Below are 20,371 nucleotides of genomic sequence, written 5' to 3' on the forward strand. Positions count from 1 at the left end.
AATCTAAAATAAGATTAAGTAAGACCCAGAGAGACTCATAGAATCTATTTAATGATATGAGAAGTACTATCCCTATCAGTATATCCTACAGCATATCCTACAATTACTACTACTACCAACTTTCTCTAAAATAAGAGAAATGAAAAGATACAGTATAAAAGATTGCTGAGACTGAATATCAACCACGCCGCTTTAAAATAAAATAAGACCAAGCAAGATTTAGAGATATCTATAGAAGCTACTTAAGGTTATGGGAAGTATTTACTCCATTAATATATCCTACAGTATATCCTACAAGCAGCACTACTATTTAATTTCTCTAAAATAAGAGAAAAGAAAAGATACAGTATATAAGTCTGCTGGTAAAAGCTTTTGAGGAATATAAATTCTATATTATTTTGCTTATACTTTTGAAATATAATTTTACACCAATAATTCCAAGCCAGCCTGAGTAAGGAAGAGATATCTAAAACCCCAAATGGCATCTAAAAAAGATGATATGAAATATAAAAAAAGAGATAGGAAGGATGTGGAATCAAAAAAAGACAAAAAAATTACAACACTATTTTCACCACAAGGGTCAAAAAAAATGGAGGATTCCTTATGCTCGGTAGATATTACTATTGACGAACATGGAAGACATTCATTAAGCCCTGGTGCCCAATCAACACAAACGATTACCAAGGATTATCTACAGCAATGTTTGGATACACAACTCAATCTCTTTATAGAAGAAATCTTGAGGATCCACAATGATTGGAAAGAGGAACACAAAAGAATAGAAGATCGCTTAAAAGTAAACGAACAAAAATCTGAATACCTAGAATATGAATTAAACCTTACTAAGGAAGAACTAACCCGAAAGGAGAGTACTATTAAAGCTCTTGAACAAAGATTAATAGATATGGAAGACAGATCACGAAGGAAGAACCTAAGGATCCGAGGTGTTCCAGAAGATATTAAACAAGAATCCCTAAGAGGTTATCTACAAGAGCTATTTAAAGATATGGAAGTCCCTGGAAACATAAGAGAGGAGGAATTGGAAAGAGTACATAGGACGATAAAACCGAAGAACATTGCAGAATCTCTACCCCGAGATATAATTATACGCTTCTCAACCTTTTACACACGTCAAAAACTTTTAAAGGCATCTAGAGACTATATACCTCGAAGGGACAAATTTCAAAATCTACTTTTTTTCCAGGACCTATCTGCCGATACAAGACAAAAGAGGATGGAGTTTAAAGAAGTGACGAAAGTTCTTAGAGAGCGTAAAATTTACTATAATTGGGGTTTTCCTGTTAAACTATTTATTAAAATAGGGAAGCAATTAATTAAAATGTCGTCAGCCGAAGAGGTGAAGCAGTGGTTAAAAGATAATCCTATGTGAAGTAGGTTAGCATTCTATGATTAGGATAGGGAGTTTTTTTTTTTTTTTTTTTTTTTTTTTTTTTTCTCACTATAAGAAGGAGATAACACGTATCCACCAGTTATATGGAGTTGTTATATGGAACTAACGATATAGCACGTTGGTATTGAATAAGGTTAATAGCTAAGATAATAGGAGGTGATATAAGTTATATTGATATAGAACTAAGAACATAAACACACAGAGGTAAACACTATATGGGACACAATAATATAAAATATAGCACATGGTAATATAAAATATATATGTAGGTGGAAATTAAACACAAACATGTCACATAAGATATTTGTTTAAGATATATATGAAGAGATATTATTATACTTGTTTATTTTTTTTTTATTTTTTTTTATTTATTTATTTTTTTTTTTATTTTTTTTTTTCTCATATATATATAGTAAGAATATAAATATATAGAAATGTACGTACAAGATTACACAAATACATATAAATAAGGTGGAAATTAAATATAAGTATATTATAAGATACATGTTTAAGATACACATGAAGTGATAATGTTAGATAATTTTTTCTTCACAAGAATGAGATAACATGTATTCACCTGTTATATGGATATTGGTTTTATAGAATCAATGCTAGAGTATCATGGTGAAGATTAAGATTAAGGGTTAAGATAATATGTGGTGCTGTATTTATTTTGGTATAGTAATGTTTTTTTTTTTTTTTTCCTTTCGCTCTCTATCCAGTCATTTGGGTATTTATTAATTTGTCTCCTTTCTCGTGGCTCAACATAGGTGGACGTACTTTAACTCCGGTTATATTTTTTTTTTTTTTTTTTTTTTTTTTTTTTAAGGGGGTTATACCTACCGGGAGGACTGAGTACTATGGTTTCCACATTAATGTGTAATTGTGAGAGTTGTATGAATGTGTTTTGCAAGGGATTAATGAAAGATAGATGTATGAATTTGGAGTCTGCAAGAGGGAAATGGTTAAAACATATCAAAAATATTAATGGCAAGAAACAGGGAAGATTTAATTAATTTTACTACATTGAATGTACAAGGACTTAATCTCCCACATAAAAGACGTTCTCTTTATGACTTTCTGACAAAAGAACACATAGATGTTTGCTGTATTCAGGAAACACATTTGAAAGGTAGTGATATATTTAGGCTAAATAGTGAGAAATTTATATTGATAGAACATTCATCTTTAACGCGGAAAAAGAAACGGGGGGTTGCCATTTTAGTATCTAATAAGATCAAAGTTGAGGTTATATATAGACAAAAAGATCTATCGGCCAGATTTGTGTTTGTTATATGTAAATTAGACGATAAAATATTCTCTATATTAAATATCTATGCCCCAAATACTAAACAGATACATTTTCTCAATATTATTTTTCATAAAATACATAAATATATTCAGGGAACATTTTTATGCTTGGGGGACTTTAACTGCGTATTAGATCCTGACTGGGATAGTACTAGTACCCCAAAGCGTAAAGGATGTAATCAGCTTAGATTATCTAAAGCCTTCCAAGAATTTCTTGGGAAAAACGAGCTATATGATATTTGGAGAGCTCTAAGACCTTTAGATAAAGATTTTTCCTTTTTCTCCCATCGGCATAAGGTATTTACACGGATAGATCTAATTTTAACTAAACCTAAAGCACTACAGGATTGTAAGAAGATATCGATAGGGAATATAGCATGGTCCGATCATGACCCGGTTTGTCTTGCGATCAATAAAAAGTATAGATGGAGCCCGCAACCATGGAGACTTAATGAATTTCTTTTAAGAAGCAAAGATGGTCTAGAATTTATTTTAGAGAAATCAACTCAATTCTTCCAAGAAAATCTTACCAACGATACTAGCCTGGGAAATGTTTGGGCCGCATACAAATGTGTCATGAGAGGGTATCTAATTAAGAGGGAAGCCTATAATAGAAAGAAAAGCAATCAAAAATTGTCGGACTTACATATCTCTTTGAATAATCTTAAAAAGAAATGTCGAGATAACCCTAATGATCAGGTCTTTTCAGACATGATTAAGATAAGAAAAGAGATTCAACAGCGCCTCTTAAATATAGCCAATCAGAATCTAATTAAGATGAAACAAAAATTCTATTATTTAGGTAATAGAGCAGAGAAATTGCTTACGAATCAATTAAAAAAAAGGAGGCTTAAAGCTAGAATATATAAAATCAAGAATGGAGATGAATTTGTATTTAGCCCTGAAGATATAGGGAAAGTTTTTGGTGAGTTCTATTCCAATTTATACCACATACCAACTCAAAATCAAGATAAGGAGCAAATGAGGAAATATTTGAGAGAAGCTAATTTGCCGAAAATATCAGAAAACTTAGCGGAACAACTGGATAGCCCCTTTTTAGAGGATGAAGTACGTAGAGCAATTAATTCGTTAAAAGTACATAAAGCTCCAGGTCCGGACGGCTATATAGCTTTGTTTTATAAAAAACTAATGAAACTTCTGGTACCCCTCTTGACTAAGGTATTTAACGATATTAGAACTTCTAGGACTTTCCCGAATGGGATGCTCGAGGCATCCATTATTCCTATTCTTAAATCTGGGAAAGATGAAACATATATAGCAAATTACAGACCAATATCGTTGATTAATATAGACACAAAGATATATTCATCAATATTAGCTGAGAGATTAAAGGAGATATGCCCCCAATTAATACATAGAAATCAAACTGGATTTGTAAAGGGAAGGCAATCTAATGACAATGTTCGCAAAATTATTGATTTGGTAGAATATGCCTCTAACTATAAATTGCCGTCTCTGTTTCTGGCCCTCGATGCAGAGAAGGCATTTGATAGGGTCAATTGGCCGTTTATTGAAGAAGTGTTAAATGTTTATGGCTTTAAGAAAGGGTTTATTGATTCAGTATTATCACTTTATTCAAATCCATGTGCTAAAGTGACAGGACAAGGTTTTACATCTAATTGGATTAAAATATTTAATGGTACTAGGCAAGGATGCCCTCTCTCTCCTCTTTTATATATTTTAACTATTGAGCCTCTAGCGGCAAGGATTAGACATAATAAAGATATTAGAGGGTTAACGATAGGAAATATAGAAAATAAGATTAGCCTGTATGCGGACGATATCTTGATATCATTGTACGACCCTATTAATTCTTTAAATGGTGTGATAGAAGAAATCACACTATTTGGTGAATTTTCTAATTATAAATTAAATACAAGAAAGACCCAGGCAGCTTTCATGAATCTACCAGAACATATAAAAAGGAGATTAATGGAAGAATATGATTTTACTTGGGAATCTACAAAATTTGACTATTTAGGAATTACTATCCCGTTGAATATAACACAAATAATTGAAATTAATTATGGGAAACTTCGTGACCAATTAATACAGCAATTAACAGTATGGAAAGGATTATTCATTTCCTGGATGGGAAGAATGAACGTTATACGAGCATATGTTATCCCAAAATGGTTCTATTTATTGCGTATGATTCCTATTAAACTTCCGGTTTTTTGGATTAAAGATTTCCAAAAAAGTATTGAAAAATTTATATGGGCGGATAAAAAGCCTAGAATTTCAAAGAAGATCTTATATGCTGGGAGAAATAATGGAGGTTTAAATGTTCCATGCTTAGATAGATATGTTCAGGCCAGTATACTTACCCATATAATGAAGCTGCAATATAAAAATAGTTTAGAAGAGGAATGGTTCCTGATTGAACAAGAACTGATAGGAATGACAAACTTAGAATGCTTACTTTGGAAACATCAGGATAAAGTAAAATCAATCTTAAACATACTACCTATATCTTTAAAAAGCACTATAGAGTTCTGGATTCGTTTTAAATATCGGGTAGGACTTCATAATAAGGTTGTTATGTCTGCCCCTTTGGAAATACTTCTTAATAACATCTCATCATTAAGCCTTAGAAATTGGGAGAATTTTAACACTAAGAAAATTAGTGATTTATATAGCGTAAATAAATTTAACACTGTCTCCCGTCTTAAGGAAGATTTCAAGTTGAGCGATTCTGAAATTTTTACTATATATAGAATTCGTCATTATCTAAAGACCCATATATACGTGGCAGAGGAATCTCCGGAAAATCAAAATATCATCGATATGTTTTCTTCAGAAGTGATTGTTAAAGGGTTGAGGAAGTGGTATTCTCTGATAGAAGCATTAGATACCCCTTTTGAAAATTCTATTAAAAAGTCTTGGCAACAAGACCTTAAAATTGTAATTGAACAAAAAAGCTGGACAACTAGCTTAGTAGAAGTTAATAGATTTTCCCACTGCTTGAATATGATAGAATTACACTTTAAGATAACATTAAGATGGTATATGACACCTGCGAAATTAGCTAAATTTAACTGTAACACCACTCCTATTTGCTGGAGGTGCGATTTAGATAAAGGTACATATGTACATATATGGTGGAATTGCAACAAGATACAACATACATGGAGGGATTTTTTTAAGATCATATCAGAACTCTTAAATAGGTACATAACTCCCACACCTGAAAGTGCGCTGCTACATTTAAATTTTCTGAACATTTCAGCTAATCAAAAAGCATTGTATATTCAATGCTTATTAGCAATGAAAATAATCATTGCTAGACATTGGTTACAGAAAACACCTATTAATATTGATCACGTAATTAACCAAATTAATCATCAATGTATTATGGAGCGTGGTTTTTATCTCGCGTACCAGAAATTACATAAATTTGGTAAGGTGTGGAGACCCTGGTTAATAAAATATCCTAATCTTTTTACTGACTATAGCCATTAAACTATAATAATATATGGAAATAACGAAACTCTGGAGACTCGATTAGTATGAATGGGGTATGAGTGTGAATGTTGTAAACCCTCTTTTCTTTATTTATGTATTTACTTATTTATTTATTTATTTATCTATTTATTTTTTTATTTTTTTATTTTTTATTTTTTTTCCTGTTTTTGGCCTCTTCTCTATTTGTTTTTTTTTTTTTGTTTTTTTTTTTCTTCTTCTTCTTTGGTCATAATATACCAAGGGTTATTATGGTAAAACTCTGGTATATTGGTCCTATACACTCTAGATAAATGGATATTGGTGACTAACACAGATTAGTAATAGATGTCTAATGTTGTAAGGGAATATCTGCTATCTGTACTGCATTTTGACTTTATATGAGATATGTAGAATTTATAGCTAATGTCATTATTATCTTACTGTTATCCTCTATGATATATTTTTTATCTGAAATAAAAAAAAAATAAAAAAAAAAAATATATGGTTTGACAGGGTTAAATTGAGTTAACTGGCTTCAAAGATGTTCCAAAGAGGAGATGGAGGCAGACTGACCAGATTTGTTAAAAAAGATTTGGAAATCATAAAACGCTGCTTGTACTTATTGCCCTATAACTTACAAAAAACAGCAAAAAAACATAAAAACATTGGGTATTTCTAAACTCAGGACAAGTAGTAGAATCTATTTAGCTAGTTTTTTTACTTGCTTTTTTAGGTGAGTAAAATGTTTTTTGTTTTTTTTTTATAGTAAATAAGATGATACGATCAAAATAATGGTATCTGAAGAAAGCCCATCTTGTCCTGAAAAAAACAATATATAACTTATGTGGGTACACTAAATGGGTGATGAGAAAATTACAGCTGAACACAAGCACCACAAAAGTGTCAAAACAGCCTCGGTCCCACAGGGTACAAAACGAAAAATGAGCCCGGTCCTTAAGGGGTTAAGAGCGTTTTAGAGCACCAAAGTCATAGTTCATATCAAGGTTCAAGACTCCATTGCTGATACTGAACCCCTCACCTCTAAAAGTGAAAACACATCCTATTGTATATCTCTAATATTAATTTTATGGTGTCATTGAAGAATTACAGATCCCTTGAACTACACCTGCAATGATCACACACTGGGATGTTCCAGAATAGATGTTGTGTCTATTTGTATCAGATTTATTACAGATATATATATTATTCTTTTGGCAGAGACAGAAAACATTGTGGAAAATAATGGAGACCAAGTTCATGTTGTAGGAATGAAGCGGAAGGCCACGCCAAGTGGTAAGTTACTTAGTTTTAAAGGGTAAATACGATTAAAAAAAGGATTATCCATTTTCAAATTTAAGTGCAACTTAACTTAAATGTAATCTGTAGATAAATATCGATACTACATTTCAATTTCCTTTATAAATTGTTGTGGTCTGAAAGTGGTCCCCCTGTCTGAAAACCTGCATTATAGCCTTACCTTACTACATTGCTATGGACACGGTGCTCAGCAGTTATTAGGATATGATGAACTTGACAGAGTGAGCTGGTACCATTAATGTACATAACATAGCAATAGGATGCAAGAACATTTTGGTTCAATATATTTTTTTACATTTCATAATCATTAGAAGTGTTACAAAAAAAGTGTAAAAAAAAATACAAATTAGGAAAATCATTGCACATTAAATTTTGGACTATAAATCTAAAAGTATAAAACGAAAGCTCTGTCTGTCCTAGATATAATATATAATTTGTTTGGATGCACAAAAATGAAAAAAGAGAATAAGGAAACAGTGTAAGAATGCTGAAAAAGTCTCAGGTGTTTTGGGCACAAAACACCCTCAGTAAAGATGGTGTTAATATGCATTCTTTGAAAACATAATAATAATAATAATAATAATACCTCCGTGTTTGTAACAACCAATTAGGGGAAGGAAACAGCTCCCATTAAAATCATGTGGGGTGTTCACGTTAGACCCCACTGTGATATTTGCCAGGCCAGTGCCATTGATGACTGATGGTAAATATATTACATGGCAGGAGATGGAGGACAGCAAAGGGACAAACACAAGGGGGGCATCATGTAAATTTAAAGAGAACTCGCATGCATTAAAAGTATATATATAATTAAATAATATATGCTTCAAACTATTATTTCTATTTACCATGGACTCTTCGCTATAAAGACGAACCACAGATGCAACTTTACATTCAATGAACTGAAATTGCTCATCGTGAAAGGTCCTTGTAGCAGGGGAGAAATAAGCACATCATACACCCATGTGAATAACTGCTCTCAGTAAAAAAAATCTTTTTCCCACTGAAAGTGATTTTCATTATCACGGGAGTTTCGTATTATACACAGCTTTTTTTTCCTTTTTTGCAGAACCTTTAATCCCATCTAAAATAAACATTACAGACGAAAATGGAAGTAATACTGCAGAAGGAGCACCTTCGCACCTTATTATAAGCGTTGTGAGTCTGCAAGATGTATGCGGGAGTCAACAGCTTGGCTTTCCAACTGTCGGTTCCCAGGTAAGCTGGTCTCTAGATTTACATCTCTATGAAATGGAAACCATAGTGTTGTTACTGACTGCACACAGCGCATTAAAGCTATCCTTCCCCCTTTACTCTCCCCCACCACAGTACCTCCTTACCTCCTCCTCATTGCCTTCCTTTGTTGACTTAGGAGGGGGTTTCCTGGTGGGAGGCAAATGTTAGTAATCCATTAATAGGAAAAATGATATGATCAGGGTAGTAGTAGCTACAAACCAGCATGTAACTGTGCAACATGAGAACTTTACTTTACAATAGCTGGGGTAGTAAAGATTAGACAGTAATGGCTGATAGTGATGGGAAGTTTGGATCAGTAAAGTGAATCGGTTCATTTCGAGTGATTCATTGAAATGAACCGATTCATGAACAGATTCATTGATTCACTTAATGTGACTCACAACAGTTACTGCTTCCCAGTCACTCCCTGCAGTCACACTGATGATTGGCCCCGCCCCTTTCCTTATAGTCTATGAATCCTCCTGCCTTCTACAGCAATGTAATATGTGTCCACACTACTCAGCAACTAAACTCACAGTAAGTATAAGATTAATATTTGGGGTGCTTTAAGTTAGGGGAGGTGGGGGTTAATTTAGGGACAGTTACGGTTAGTGGGATCTTTAGGGTTAATTTAATGGTGAGGAGTTTAATTAATTTAATAAGGTTAATTTACGGTGCAGTTAGAGGTAAAGGGGTGCAAACTAAGGGGAATCTAAATCCTGGGGACAGTGAAGATTAATCCTGTATTTATTTATAAAAGTATAATTGTGTTCAATTCAGTGAAATTATGAATTAGGGTTGCTCTGAACGATTTAGTGAACTGATGAATTAGAATCAGTGAACCGATGACTCAGTTCCTCTGAATGATTCAGTGAGTCAGTGAACAGATGACTCATAGTTCCTCTGAACGATTCAGTGAGTAAGTGAATTGATGACTCATAGTTCCTCTGAACGATTCAGTGCACAGATGACTCATAGTTCCTCTGAACGGTTCTTTGACTTGGTGAACTGATGAGCTGTAACCTGATCTCTGAGTCTGTTTTCTGTGCAGATGACTCACTCTAGGATCATATTACCAGCGCAGTTAATGACTCACAGACCAAACGGTTAGAAATGAATTGTTCAGTCTACTGAACTGATTCATCTAGTTCATTGAAAAGAATCCGTCCAAAAGAATGATTCGTTCATGAACTTGACATCTCTAATGGCCGACTGCATAACATGGGAGCTGCAGTTAGTGTATAGTGTTGGCTACCACAACCCCAATGGATAATTACAATTCAGCTAACGATAAGGCTGAATATTTTTGTAGATGCAGTATTGTAGACTTAGTGAAGCCCGCACAAAGCCCCAAATCTGCAGTTACAGCTACTATTCTCATAAGAATCAACTTTCAATGTTGCTGGATGAACATCATGGGAGTTGCAGTGAACAAAAGTGTGTAGTGTAGCTCTGTGACACACTGCAAACTATTACAAAGAGGTCAATTAGAGGTTTGGAACCAAAATAAGACATTTTGTAGTTTTGGAGCAGTTAAGGTAACATTTGGCACTCAATGTTCTGTTATTACATTTCTTATGGTGTTCAGCCAACCAAATGGATGGCTGAGAATAATGAGATGTGCATCGCACAGCACCTGCAGTACTACTCCATAATGATATAAAAAAGCTTAATTTGACACTGCTGTTGTTGAGTATTAATAGTCCTATGATGCTTAACATACCAGACTGGCTGAGAGTCATGGGAGTATTAACCCTGGTTGCAATACATTTTGAAATAAAGCACCTTGTGTCTGCTGCATACAAACTGTGTCTTTGCCCAGCCGATGACTCTGTGCCTGCAAAGGAGCAGCTGCCAGAGAGGGAGAGAGCAGACCAAACCATTCTGACAGCAGGGGGTGTACAGAATTAAATAAAAGCTAATTTTGTTTTACCCCCCTGACTACCAGGTGTTTTTCTGTTATCTATGTCAAGCTAACCTCCTCTAATCAGCAGTTTTGTACTCCTCTGCTGTCACCTACAATGTACTCACTTTCACAAACCGATTCTTCCCAGTTTTCACAGAACAGTCTTGTCCCACTATCCCCACAGCGGGGATCATGGGCTAATTGTTAAGCTCCTCTGAGTAGTGATGGGAAGTTCGGATCATTAAAGTGAATCGGATCATTTCGATTCGTTCACTGAAATGATCCGATTCATGATCCGGATCTTCGGATCACTCAGTGTGTCTGCACGGAGTTACTGTTTTCCAGTAACTCCGTGCAGGCACACTAACGATTGGCCCCGCCCCTTTCATTATGAATCCTCCCCCCTGCCTCCAGTGATGTCAATGAAGGCAGAGAGTCGTTCAAAGATTCGGATCTTACAGGGATCCGAATCTTACAGTGATCCGGATCACTGTAAGATCCGGATCATTGTAAGATCCGGATCATTGTAAGATCCGGATCATTGTAAGATCCGGATCTTTGAACGACTCTCTGCCTTCATTGGCATTGTAATCATTCAGAGAATGTCACCATACTGTTATAAATAATACATTCATAATCACTGCCCCCAGGATTTACATTCCCCTTTACCTGCAACTGCACCTTAAGCTAACTTTATTAAATTAATTAAATTAACCCTCACCATTAAATTAACCCTAAACACCCCATCAACCATGACTGCCCTAAAATTAACCCTTAACACCCCATCAACCATGACTGCCCCTAAAATTAACCCTTAACACCCTATTAACCATAACTGCCCCCAAATTAACCCTAAACACCCCATTAAGCATAACTGCCCCTAAATTAACCCTAAACACCCCGTTAAGCATAACTGCCCCCAAATTAACCCTAAACACCTCATTAAGCATAACTGCCCCTAAATTAACACTAAAGACCCATTAAGCATAACTGCCCCCAAATTAACCCTAAACACCTCATTAAGCATAACTGCCCCTAAATTAACACTAAAGACCCATTAAGCATAACTGCCCCCAAATTAACCCTAAACACCTCATTAAGCATAACTGCCCCTAAATTAACACTAAAGACCCCATTAAGCATAACTGCCCCTAAATTATCCTTAAACACCCCATTAAGCATAACTGCCCCTAAATTAACACTAAAGACCCCATTAAGCATAACTGCCCCTAAATTATCCTTAAACACCCCATTAAGCATAACTGCCCCCAAATTAACACTAAAGACCCCATCAACCATACCAATTTATTAGGTAATTTATCTGGAGTACATGCAATTAATTTAGGGGCAGTTATGGTTAATGGAGTATTTAGGGTTAATTTCAGGGGCCGTTGTGGTTAATGGGGTCTTTAGGGTTAATTTCAGGGGCCGTTATGGTTAATGGGATCTTTACGGTTAATTTCAGGGGCAGTTATGGTTGATGGGGTATAAGGGTTAATTTTATGCTGATGATTGAGGGTTAATTTAATTAATTTAATAAAGTTAACTGTAGGTGCAGTTATAGGTAAAGGGGGGCAAACTCAGGGGAATCTAAATCCTGGGGGCAGTGTGAACATTATTAATGTATTTATTTATAAAAGTATGGTATCAGTGATTTTCTCTGAATGATTCGAATCTCTGTAAGATTCGGATCCTTGTAAGATCCGGATCCCTGTAAGATTCGAATCATTCGACTCTTCGGTTCATTCGACTCTTCGGTTCATTCGACTCTTCGGATCATTCGACTCTTTGAACGAATCTCTGACTCTATGAGTCATCGTTCCTGTGAGAATTAATGAGCTGTAACCTGACCCCAGAGTGCTCTGCAGATGACTCACAGCTCTAGGATCAGGTTACAGCTGCATGATGATTCACAGACTGAACCGCTACAAACGAATCGTTCAGTCTAGTGAACCGACTCATCCGGATCACTAAAAAGAACCGGATCAAATGAACGATTCGTTCATGATCCGGACATCACTACCTCTGAGCAGTAAAATCAATTGCAGCTCTGGCGGCAAGGGGCAGGAGGCCACACATCTGCCCCATCCACGTCTGTTCCTGACCCGCCAGCTAACAGAAGAATTGTGACAGATGAGGATTTTGTCCCCTCCTATTACTCCAGAGAGGACAGTAGCTTCACTATCACCGCCGAGTGGTTTATTCACTAAAGGGAGATTTGTGGTTTTAGCCCTTCATATTCATTATGAAGTATGATGTATAATTAAATCTCACAGATTTGTCCATGCATAGTGCGGGGCTATCCAAATTCTTCTTGTAGCAGAGGCTTACTGGGGTACTAGGTCAACTACCAGAAACACAACTCTCCCCTTTAGTGAATTAAGGGCACATTGCCTCATGAGGCAAAGGGAAAATTTTATTCCTCCCCTTATTCACGAGCTTACTTTAAAACGTGATAGGAAACCACAGATTAGACCAAACCTTCGGGGTGCCTATATAACGAGCTATGAATGACAGTGTTGCTGCACCTAAACATTTTCTATACCGCATCGCTTTCCGGATTACATTCTAGAAGAAAAACAATCTTACACTCTGAACCCCAAACGCGTTCACTCTGTGACTGCTCGCGTTGCATTCTCTTCCGGTAGTGACAGAGTTAATGGTTTGAGGGCGCTATGGTAATTGCTCGCGCTGGGCCTGTCATTGGCTGATTGCTGGAGGCGTGGCTGACGGGGTTTTTCTTTGGGGGGGGGGGGGGGGTGTTGCAATCTCGTCCCGGCGCGCTGCGTTCTTCCAGCAGCCTGCGTTCCCGGAGCGCTGATTAGTAAAGGTACCGCGTGTCCGTGCAGGGCCCGCGAGGGCCACCGGTTTCGCTGCGTTCGTCACGTACTTTCTTGTGATAAAGCGCAGAGCTGTCATGGGTAATCCGGGTTAGGGGCTCCAGTGGTGGGTGAGCCGGGGTAGTGTGTGGGCTAATAATCCACGTTGTATGTGTGTCATCGTGTTTATTTTGCTCTTTTTGCAGGTAGACTATTTCATAACCGAGATGGAGTCCTTAACAGGTTTGTTATGATTTTTGCCCATTACCTGGCCTGCTCTTTGAAACACGTGCTGTCAGCACTCGGCTGCTCTGATTAGACATGTCGTCACACAGGCCTCATCGGGCGCTGCTGCATCAGGGAGATGGTCGGCTTTGTCGTCATTGTAAATAACTGTAATGTTGGCTTCCGTGTGCATGGCTGCTGCTTCCAGTGCATTCAGACACGCTGCGCACATGGAGCTCTGCAGGAGGCCACTACTGGCATCTGCGGAGGGAGGGGGGGTATGTTTGGCCGGGAGTTCAGTATGCTGGGCAGATCCTGTGTGGATATCCTTTATAACCGATGGGGATGGACATGCTTGTGTTTCTTTTACAAGTAAACCAAAATGTAATCATGGCCACTCCTGGTGTCATGCAAGAGCAAGCAGCCCCAAATCCTGTAAAATGGGGCCAAAAAATGCTCCTCCAACTTCATTAGCGAAGCTTCTGAGATCTGTAGAGGTAACGATCTAGTTATCGCCTGTAACGCTTCACGTGGCTTTGTAGTAGCCGGTGGGATAAAGTCTTCTGGTGAATGTTGCGGTATCTGTAAAGCTGTGTGACTGGCGATTAGTGAAAGTCTGCGTGTTGTAGTTCAACTGATGGAGGTTATGGTTGTTTTCAGCAGCATGGTGCAGATATTGTGTTCCATGATTATGAAATTGCCATTTTGTGTTTTATAGAACTGAAGCTTGGCAAGAAGCTAAATGAAGGCAAAACTAAAGAGGTTTACGAGTTGCTGGATCATCCAGGCTGTGTACTGATGCAGTCCAAGGACCAGATAACGGCCGGCAACGCAGCCAGGAAGGACCATATGGAGGGAAAGGCATCCATCTCCAACAAGACAACCAGCTGTGTTTTTAAGCTGCTGCAGGAATCTGGTAGGTGACGCAAAATATCTGCTGCTTCTAACATCGCTCGTCTACGTGGTCACGCTTTCACCTAGTGAAGCGTTTTGTGTCATCCGCCATGCAGCTAAAGTTTCTAGCTAGTGATGATGCAATCTGCATGGAGATGGACAAGGAATGTGGTTATATGGGTTTTGTTAGGCATTCTATATAGTAGCCTCTGGCATCTGACTAATAGGCTTGATTGCATGCAGCAGTCAACATCCTTTTAGGTACCCTGTTAAAGCTATTAAAACACTTGCTTACTATTGCAACTAATTTTTTAATAACTATATTGACCTGCATCAAGCATCACTGTGGCATTCTTGGATTTAACATGGAGTGTGTTAATATTATCTAGTCTATTGGTATAAAATTCAAGCACCCAATTGTGTTTTCAAAACTTTAGAAAACTTTATAACCAATTAGTGTGCAAAATATCACCCAGAACCCTTCCGTCTGTGGTCCTTGTCGACTGAATGTCAGTATAACTGGTCTCTATGGACACTTAGGGCTAAAGGCAACCATGCAGGAGGCTATCAATAGGCTTGTTCTGTAGATTAACAAATGTGTAAGGAGGCCAAATAAGGGTATTCTTTTATCATTATTTTTTTTTATTTAATTTTCGTAGGCATCAAGACTGCCTTTGTAAAGAAGTGCAGTGACACTGGCTTCATTGCTACCCATTGTGAGATGATACCAATCGAATGGGTCTGCAGGAGAATCGCCACTGGGTCTTTCCTAAAGAGAAATCCTGGCGTCAAGGAAGGCTACAAGTTTTCGCCTCCCAAGCTTGAGATGTTCTTTAAGGTAACTGAAGTATCTGCACTAACATTTTGTAGCAAACAAAACCGGGGAAACAATGCATGTACTTAACTGATAATCATGTGTTACGAGCTTAAAACTATTCAAATATTCTCACGCTTTAAAAAAAATCTGCATTGTGAGCATCATCTGAGGATGAGACCTAGGATGCCCCAAAACCTTACAGGAATACCTTTTTCTGTATTGGCCCAATAAAAGCTATATATATACTTTGGCTATAGTTTAGTTTTCCTTATTTTGTAGAAGTAACTTGCATTCTGTATGTTAAGGTAGCATTGTTTAAAGGTTTACTGCTTTGTTACAGGATGATGCCAATAATGATCCACAATGGTCAGAGGAGCAGTTAATAGCAGCAAAGCTCAATTGTGCAGGTCTTGTGATCGGTCAAACAGAGGTGGACATCATGAAACATTCTACAGTTGCAATCTTTGAAATTCTGGAGAAATCTTGGCTTACTCAGGACTGCACGCTTGTAGATATGAAGGTATGTTGGGACATATGCGGCATGTCTGACCAATTACATAGACACCTGTACTGTAAGTTACAGGAGCATTGACGACTAGGTCAATATGAAGTCGAGGCAAGAAGTGTACATCTGTATAGGGCCCGGTATCTGGTGTGTGTGTGTGTGTGTGTGTGTGTTTGACTGGTCTGTAGACTCCAGAGCGCTTCTATTAAGCATACTAAGGTTTCTCTCCTCCCTCTTGTTGCCTCTCCTTTGTCATTAGATTGAATTTGGTGTTGATGTAACCAAAAAGGAAATAGTCCTGGCTGATGTTATCGACAATGATTCCTGGCGTCTGTGGCCTTCTGGAGACAAGACGCAACAAAAGGATAAACAAGTAAGTTTGCATATCATTATGTACCCTGCCAACCTACTGCACAACACAAGGTTTACAGTTCTACCTAAACAAGGAATACTTTTATGGTTTCTCTAATTAACTTAAATTCTTATCCAGGTAATTTGCTAAAATACCATTGTAATTGGTGCAACACTGATACGGCTTTTTGCCTATATGTGCCACTGGCTTGTTAATATGGAATGGTAACACAAACTCTACAGGGCATTTGGGGAGGCTTGTCTAAATGTCATGTCTGAGCCGCTAGAGTGCACGCAAAGCCAAGCATGTAAATAAACTTGGTACTGGGCACACAGGATTTTGGATTAACGTGTTGTGGTAGATGCCTGAAAATGCCCTGTGCATAATACTTGTGCCAAAGACTCGTGCAGCATGTGCTGGTGAGCAATGCATTTCACAAGTCTTTTAGCGCTTCTAAAGTTCATGCAAGCTGATAACTAAACTTGCCTTTCTCTTATCTGTTTAAAGATTTATCGTGACCTTAAGGAGATAACCCCCGAGGCCATGCAGGTGGTGAAAAGGAGTTTTGAATGGGTTGCAAACAAAGTGGAAGTAAGTTACAGAGAGTAAAAACGTGTGTGAAGCCATAAAAATGCCACTGTTAGTGCCATGAAAGACCTATTGTGCAAGAAGATCTGTGGCTATACATTGAATACCCCACGTGGTACACTAAAGAGAGGACACATTGTTCTTAATGGGAGTCAGGCGTTTTCACTGCTTTATCTAATTATTTGGTCTGTCTTGGCAAAAAGAACATTTATTTATTTCTGTGTAATTCTATTTTAGAAGGGGAAAAAACGTGACTTTCGATCTGTTTATTGTACACTTCACTGCAATATATCTTTTAGTTTGAAATTATATATTTTTTTCCTCCATTCCTGTGACCTCCCTCAACTACCACCAAGAGTTTTCAACAGTCGTATATTAATTTAATGGCCATGACGTACTGTGGGTAAACCAGATATAACACAGAAACAAAGTAAGGAAGGCTCTGCTCAAACAATCTTACGTTACCACTATGACCGGCAGCCAGGTGACCTCACTCTTGACAATGCCTGTTCTTTTACAAAGAAACATCACCCTTACTCAGCCTGTGGGCTACAATTCAAGAGGTTAGGCTAGTAGAAGTGACATTCACTAATGGGACTGGTAATTAATTACATAATTAAACAGCCCCTCCCTGGGGCTTAAATGCCAATGGAGGGGAATCTGCAATTAACACTAAACCTGGTATATGAAAGTATTGTGGGAAGTTGTTTGGTTTTCTCCCTTGCAGGATAAGTGAGAGGGTCCCTGATATTATGTATGTTTTACGTAATTTCTCCCTTCGTGGAAATGTAATAGTGCGTTCCTTGAGCACTAATGAGCCTTATTTCTCCACAGCTCCTGCTTACTTCTGAGAGCAGGGCCAGGGTTGTTGTGCTGATGGGATCCATTTCTGACCTTGCTCACTGTGAAAAAATAAAGAAGTCTTGTGTAAACTACGGCATTCCGTGTGAGCTGAGGGTGACGTCTGCACACAAAGGCCCTGATGAGACTCTACGCATTAAATCAGAATATGAAGGTAGGAAAACTTTCCTTTCTTTTCATAGTAAGCAGGGAATGTCAGATTTATTCACTTCTGTACTTTCTAGAAATGTTTGTATCTTAATGTGTTTTCTGTAACATAATGTATATCTAAAGCTTTATACGGGGCTTAAATTTGTAGATGGTTTTTTTTCCTGACCCTGATTATCTACTTTCTATTAGGAGATGGTATTCCCACTGTCTTCGTGGCTGTGGCTGGTAGAAGCAATGGCCTGGGGCCTGTCCTTTCTGGAAACACTGCCTATCCTGTTGTTAATTGCCCCCCTGTGACTGCTGATTGGGGAGCCCAGGATATCTGGTCTTCCATGCGGATGCCTAGCGGTAAGGAACTTGTTGCATTAATGCCTGTACGTGTTTAAGCCTGCCTCTCCCAAATACTTGGCATAGCTCTGTCCTTACCCCAGCTCACACATAGTTGCACAACAAAAAAGTTGATCCATTATAAAAATGGGCAATAATACTCCTTTGGTGTGAAAACTAGGGATTATATGGAATGTGATTTTTCTCTGGAATCTATTAAAACTGTTTACCATTTGCTTTGAGGGGACGGGAAGAGCTTGGAAAAACCTAACCAGTATGCTGCTTTAGCACTGGCCTATTTACTGAAAATGAGCTGTATGTGAGGGACAGTTTAATGTCAAACACCCTGCTATTGAATGTATATTTATTTGAGATCTGCAGTGGGTTTAGTAAGAAAACTTTTTTTTAAAATGCCAGCGCAATCAATCACCGGTTGACATATTTTATCTGAAGTTTAACACCTGCGTATATTTTGTGTGTGTAGGTCTCGGATGCTCCACTGTCTTGTCTCCTGAAGCAGCTGCTCAGTTTGCTGCTCAGATTTTTGGCTTAAACAATCATTTGGTCTGGTCTAAGTTGCGCTCATCTACTCTGAACACATGGATCTCTCTGAAACAGGCTGATGCAAAACTGAGAGAATGCAGCATATAAACTAATTACTGCGGAGGATTACAAGTACCAGTTTCATGTTCAATAAAAACATTTTCTTTCAAAAGCTGTGTGGTGTTTTACATGCATGTAAAGGGTTAAAATACCACCATTTGAAATACCTTGGGGTGTCATTTAAAAAAAAAAAAATTTTGATTTGGTAAACTGAGTTTCAAAGATGTTCCAAATAGGGACATGCAGAAGGACCAGATGTTAAGTTCCAAGTTAAATGCATACTTCCTAAATGTGGCGTTTTACCTCCGAAACAACCTGACAAACTCATGCATGCTTGGCATCGCTGCACTCGAGATGTTGCTGAGCACATATCAGGTGTTCATACCTGTACAATAAGCAGGGGGGAAAAAAAATTACCCGCAAGCTTTGGCAAAGGCTGGTGGTAGAATCTCCTACACAGAAAGGGTTAAAATACCAGCATTTGAAATAACCTGGGTTTTCAAAAATATGGTTTGTTACGGTAAATTCAATGAGCCGGCTTCAAAGATGGCCCACTTAAGACATGGGGGCAGTAGGACCAGAGGTCAAAGTTCCAAGTTGAAAAAATGCATACTTCCCCAAAGTGGCATTTTACCTTCAAAACAACCCCACGCATGGGGGGGGGGGGGTGTGTATCACTATACTTGGAGATGTTGCTGAACACATATTGTGATGTGTGACATATACCAGGAGCTGTAAATTGACACCTTAAGTACAATTTGCGTGGTAAACACAAAATAAATCACTACCACAAAGGGTGGTACTAGAATTAGTACATGGAAAGGATTAAAATACCAGTATTTTAAATACCTTTGTGTGTCTAGTTTTCAAAAATATTGCATTGGCTGGCTTTAAAAAAAAAAAAATACCTGAAATAGCCCATGGGGCAGAATGACCAGATTTGGAAAAAAAAAAAGTTTGAAATGGCAAAATGCTACTTGTACTTATTGCCCCATAACGTGCAGGAAAAAGCAAAAATAAATAAAACAAACATTGGGTATTTATAAACTCAGACACATAGAATCTGTTAAGCTAATGAGTAAGATTTTTCAAATAAAGGTGCTTTTCTTTCAATTTATCATGTTTTCTTTTTTTAATGGTAAATATCAAAATAAAATGCCCTGTGTCCAGGGGAAAAAAAACAAATAAAAAAAAACAAAAACTTGACGAGCACTGCAAACGTGTTAGAACAACCTTGGTCATGAAAAGGTACAAAAAATAAACAGCCTGGTCCTTAAGGGGTTAGGAAAAGTCAGGGGGGGGGGGGACATTAAAGACGCTATATAAATCGTGTAGTCTAAAAGCTGGAGTATTTATATGTAAGCTAAACGCAAAAATCTGTAGGTCAAAATTCTACCAGTTTTGCTAAATGATGTGGTTTCCTTGAGGATAAGATTTTATTAATACTGACAAAAAAGGTGTCCCCTTTTACAATCGTGTCACTAAAGATATCAATATAATGGATTTTATAGCCCATGTAACAAAGCATGTCTCTGGGGGAAGCCAGCTTTGGATGATACTTTAGTATGTCTATTCTCTAGTGAT

The 20,371-nt window shown here is 37.4% G+C and overlaps 1 protein-coding gene across 1 annotated transcript; it reads left to right on the top strand.

Annotated features, from left to right (window-relative positions):
• Window positions 1-589: 589 nt before the first annotated feature.
• Window positions 590-18,835, top strand: LOC149273815 (multifunctional protein ADE2-like). The gene is made up of 13 exons (XM_089505983.1): window positions 590-1,271; window positions 7,406-7,480; window positions 8,574-8,722; window positions 9,792-9,846; window positions 12,811-12,843; window positions 14,409-14,606; window positions 15,244-15,422; window positions 15,742-15,921; window positions 16,166-16,279; window positions 16,766-16,849; window positions 17,681-17,861; window positions 18,047-18,205; window positions 18,669-18,835. Exons 1-13 carry the CDS (start codon window positions 590-592, stop codon window positions 18,833-18,835), a joined length of 2,256 nt encoding a protein of 751 aa, XP_089362109.1.
• The last annotated feature ends 1,536 nt before the right edge of the window (window positions 18,836-20,371 follow it).

Source organism: Sceloporus occidentalis, unplaced genomic scaffold (assembly GCF_023333645.1).
Source record: "Sceloporus occidentalis isolate IW3139 unplaced genomic scaffold, rSceOcc1.0.p SCAF_358, whole genome shotgun sequence".
In the NCBI taxonomy this organism is placed as follows: Eukaryota; Metazoa; Chordata; class Lepidosauria; order Squamata; family Phrynosomatidae; genus Sceloporus; species Sceloporus occidentalis.

Excerpts from the sequence above, each read along its gene's own strand:
- LOC149273815 (XM_089505983.1), top strand. The coding sequence starts at position 590 with ATGGAGGATTCCTTATGCTCGGTAGATATTACTATTGACGAACATGGA. Across the intron at positions 7,481-8,573 it reads GCGGAAGGCCACGCCAAGTG|AACCTTTAATCCCATCTAAA; the intron begins GTAAGTTACTTA and ends CCTTTTTTGCAG. Across the intron at positions 16,850-17,680 it reads GGGTTGCAAACAAAGTGGAA|CTCCTGCTTACTTCTGAGAG; the intron begins GTAAGTTACAGA and ends ATTTCTCCACAG.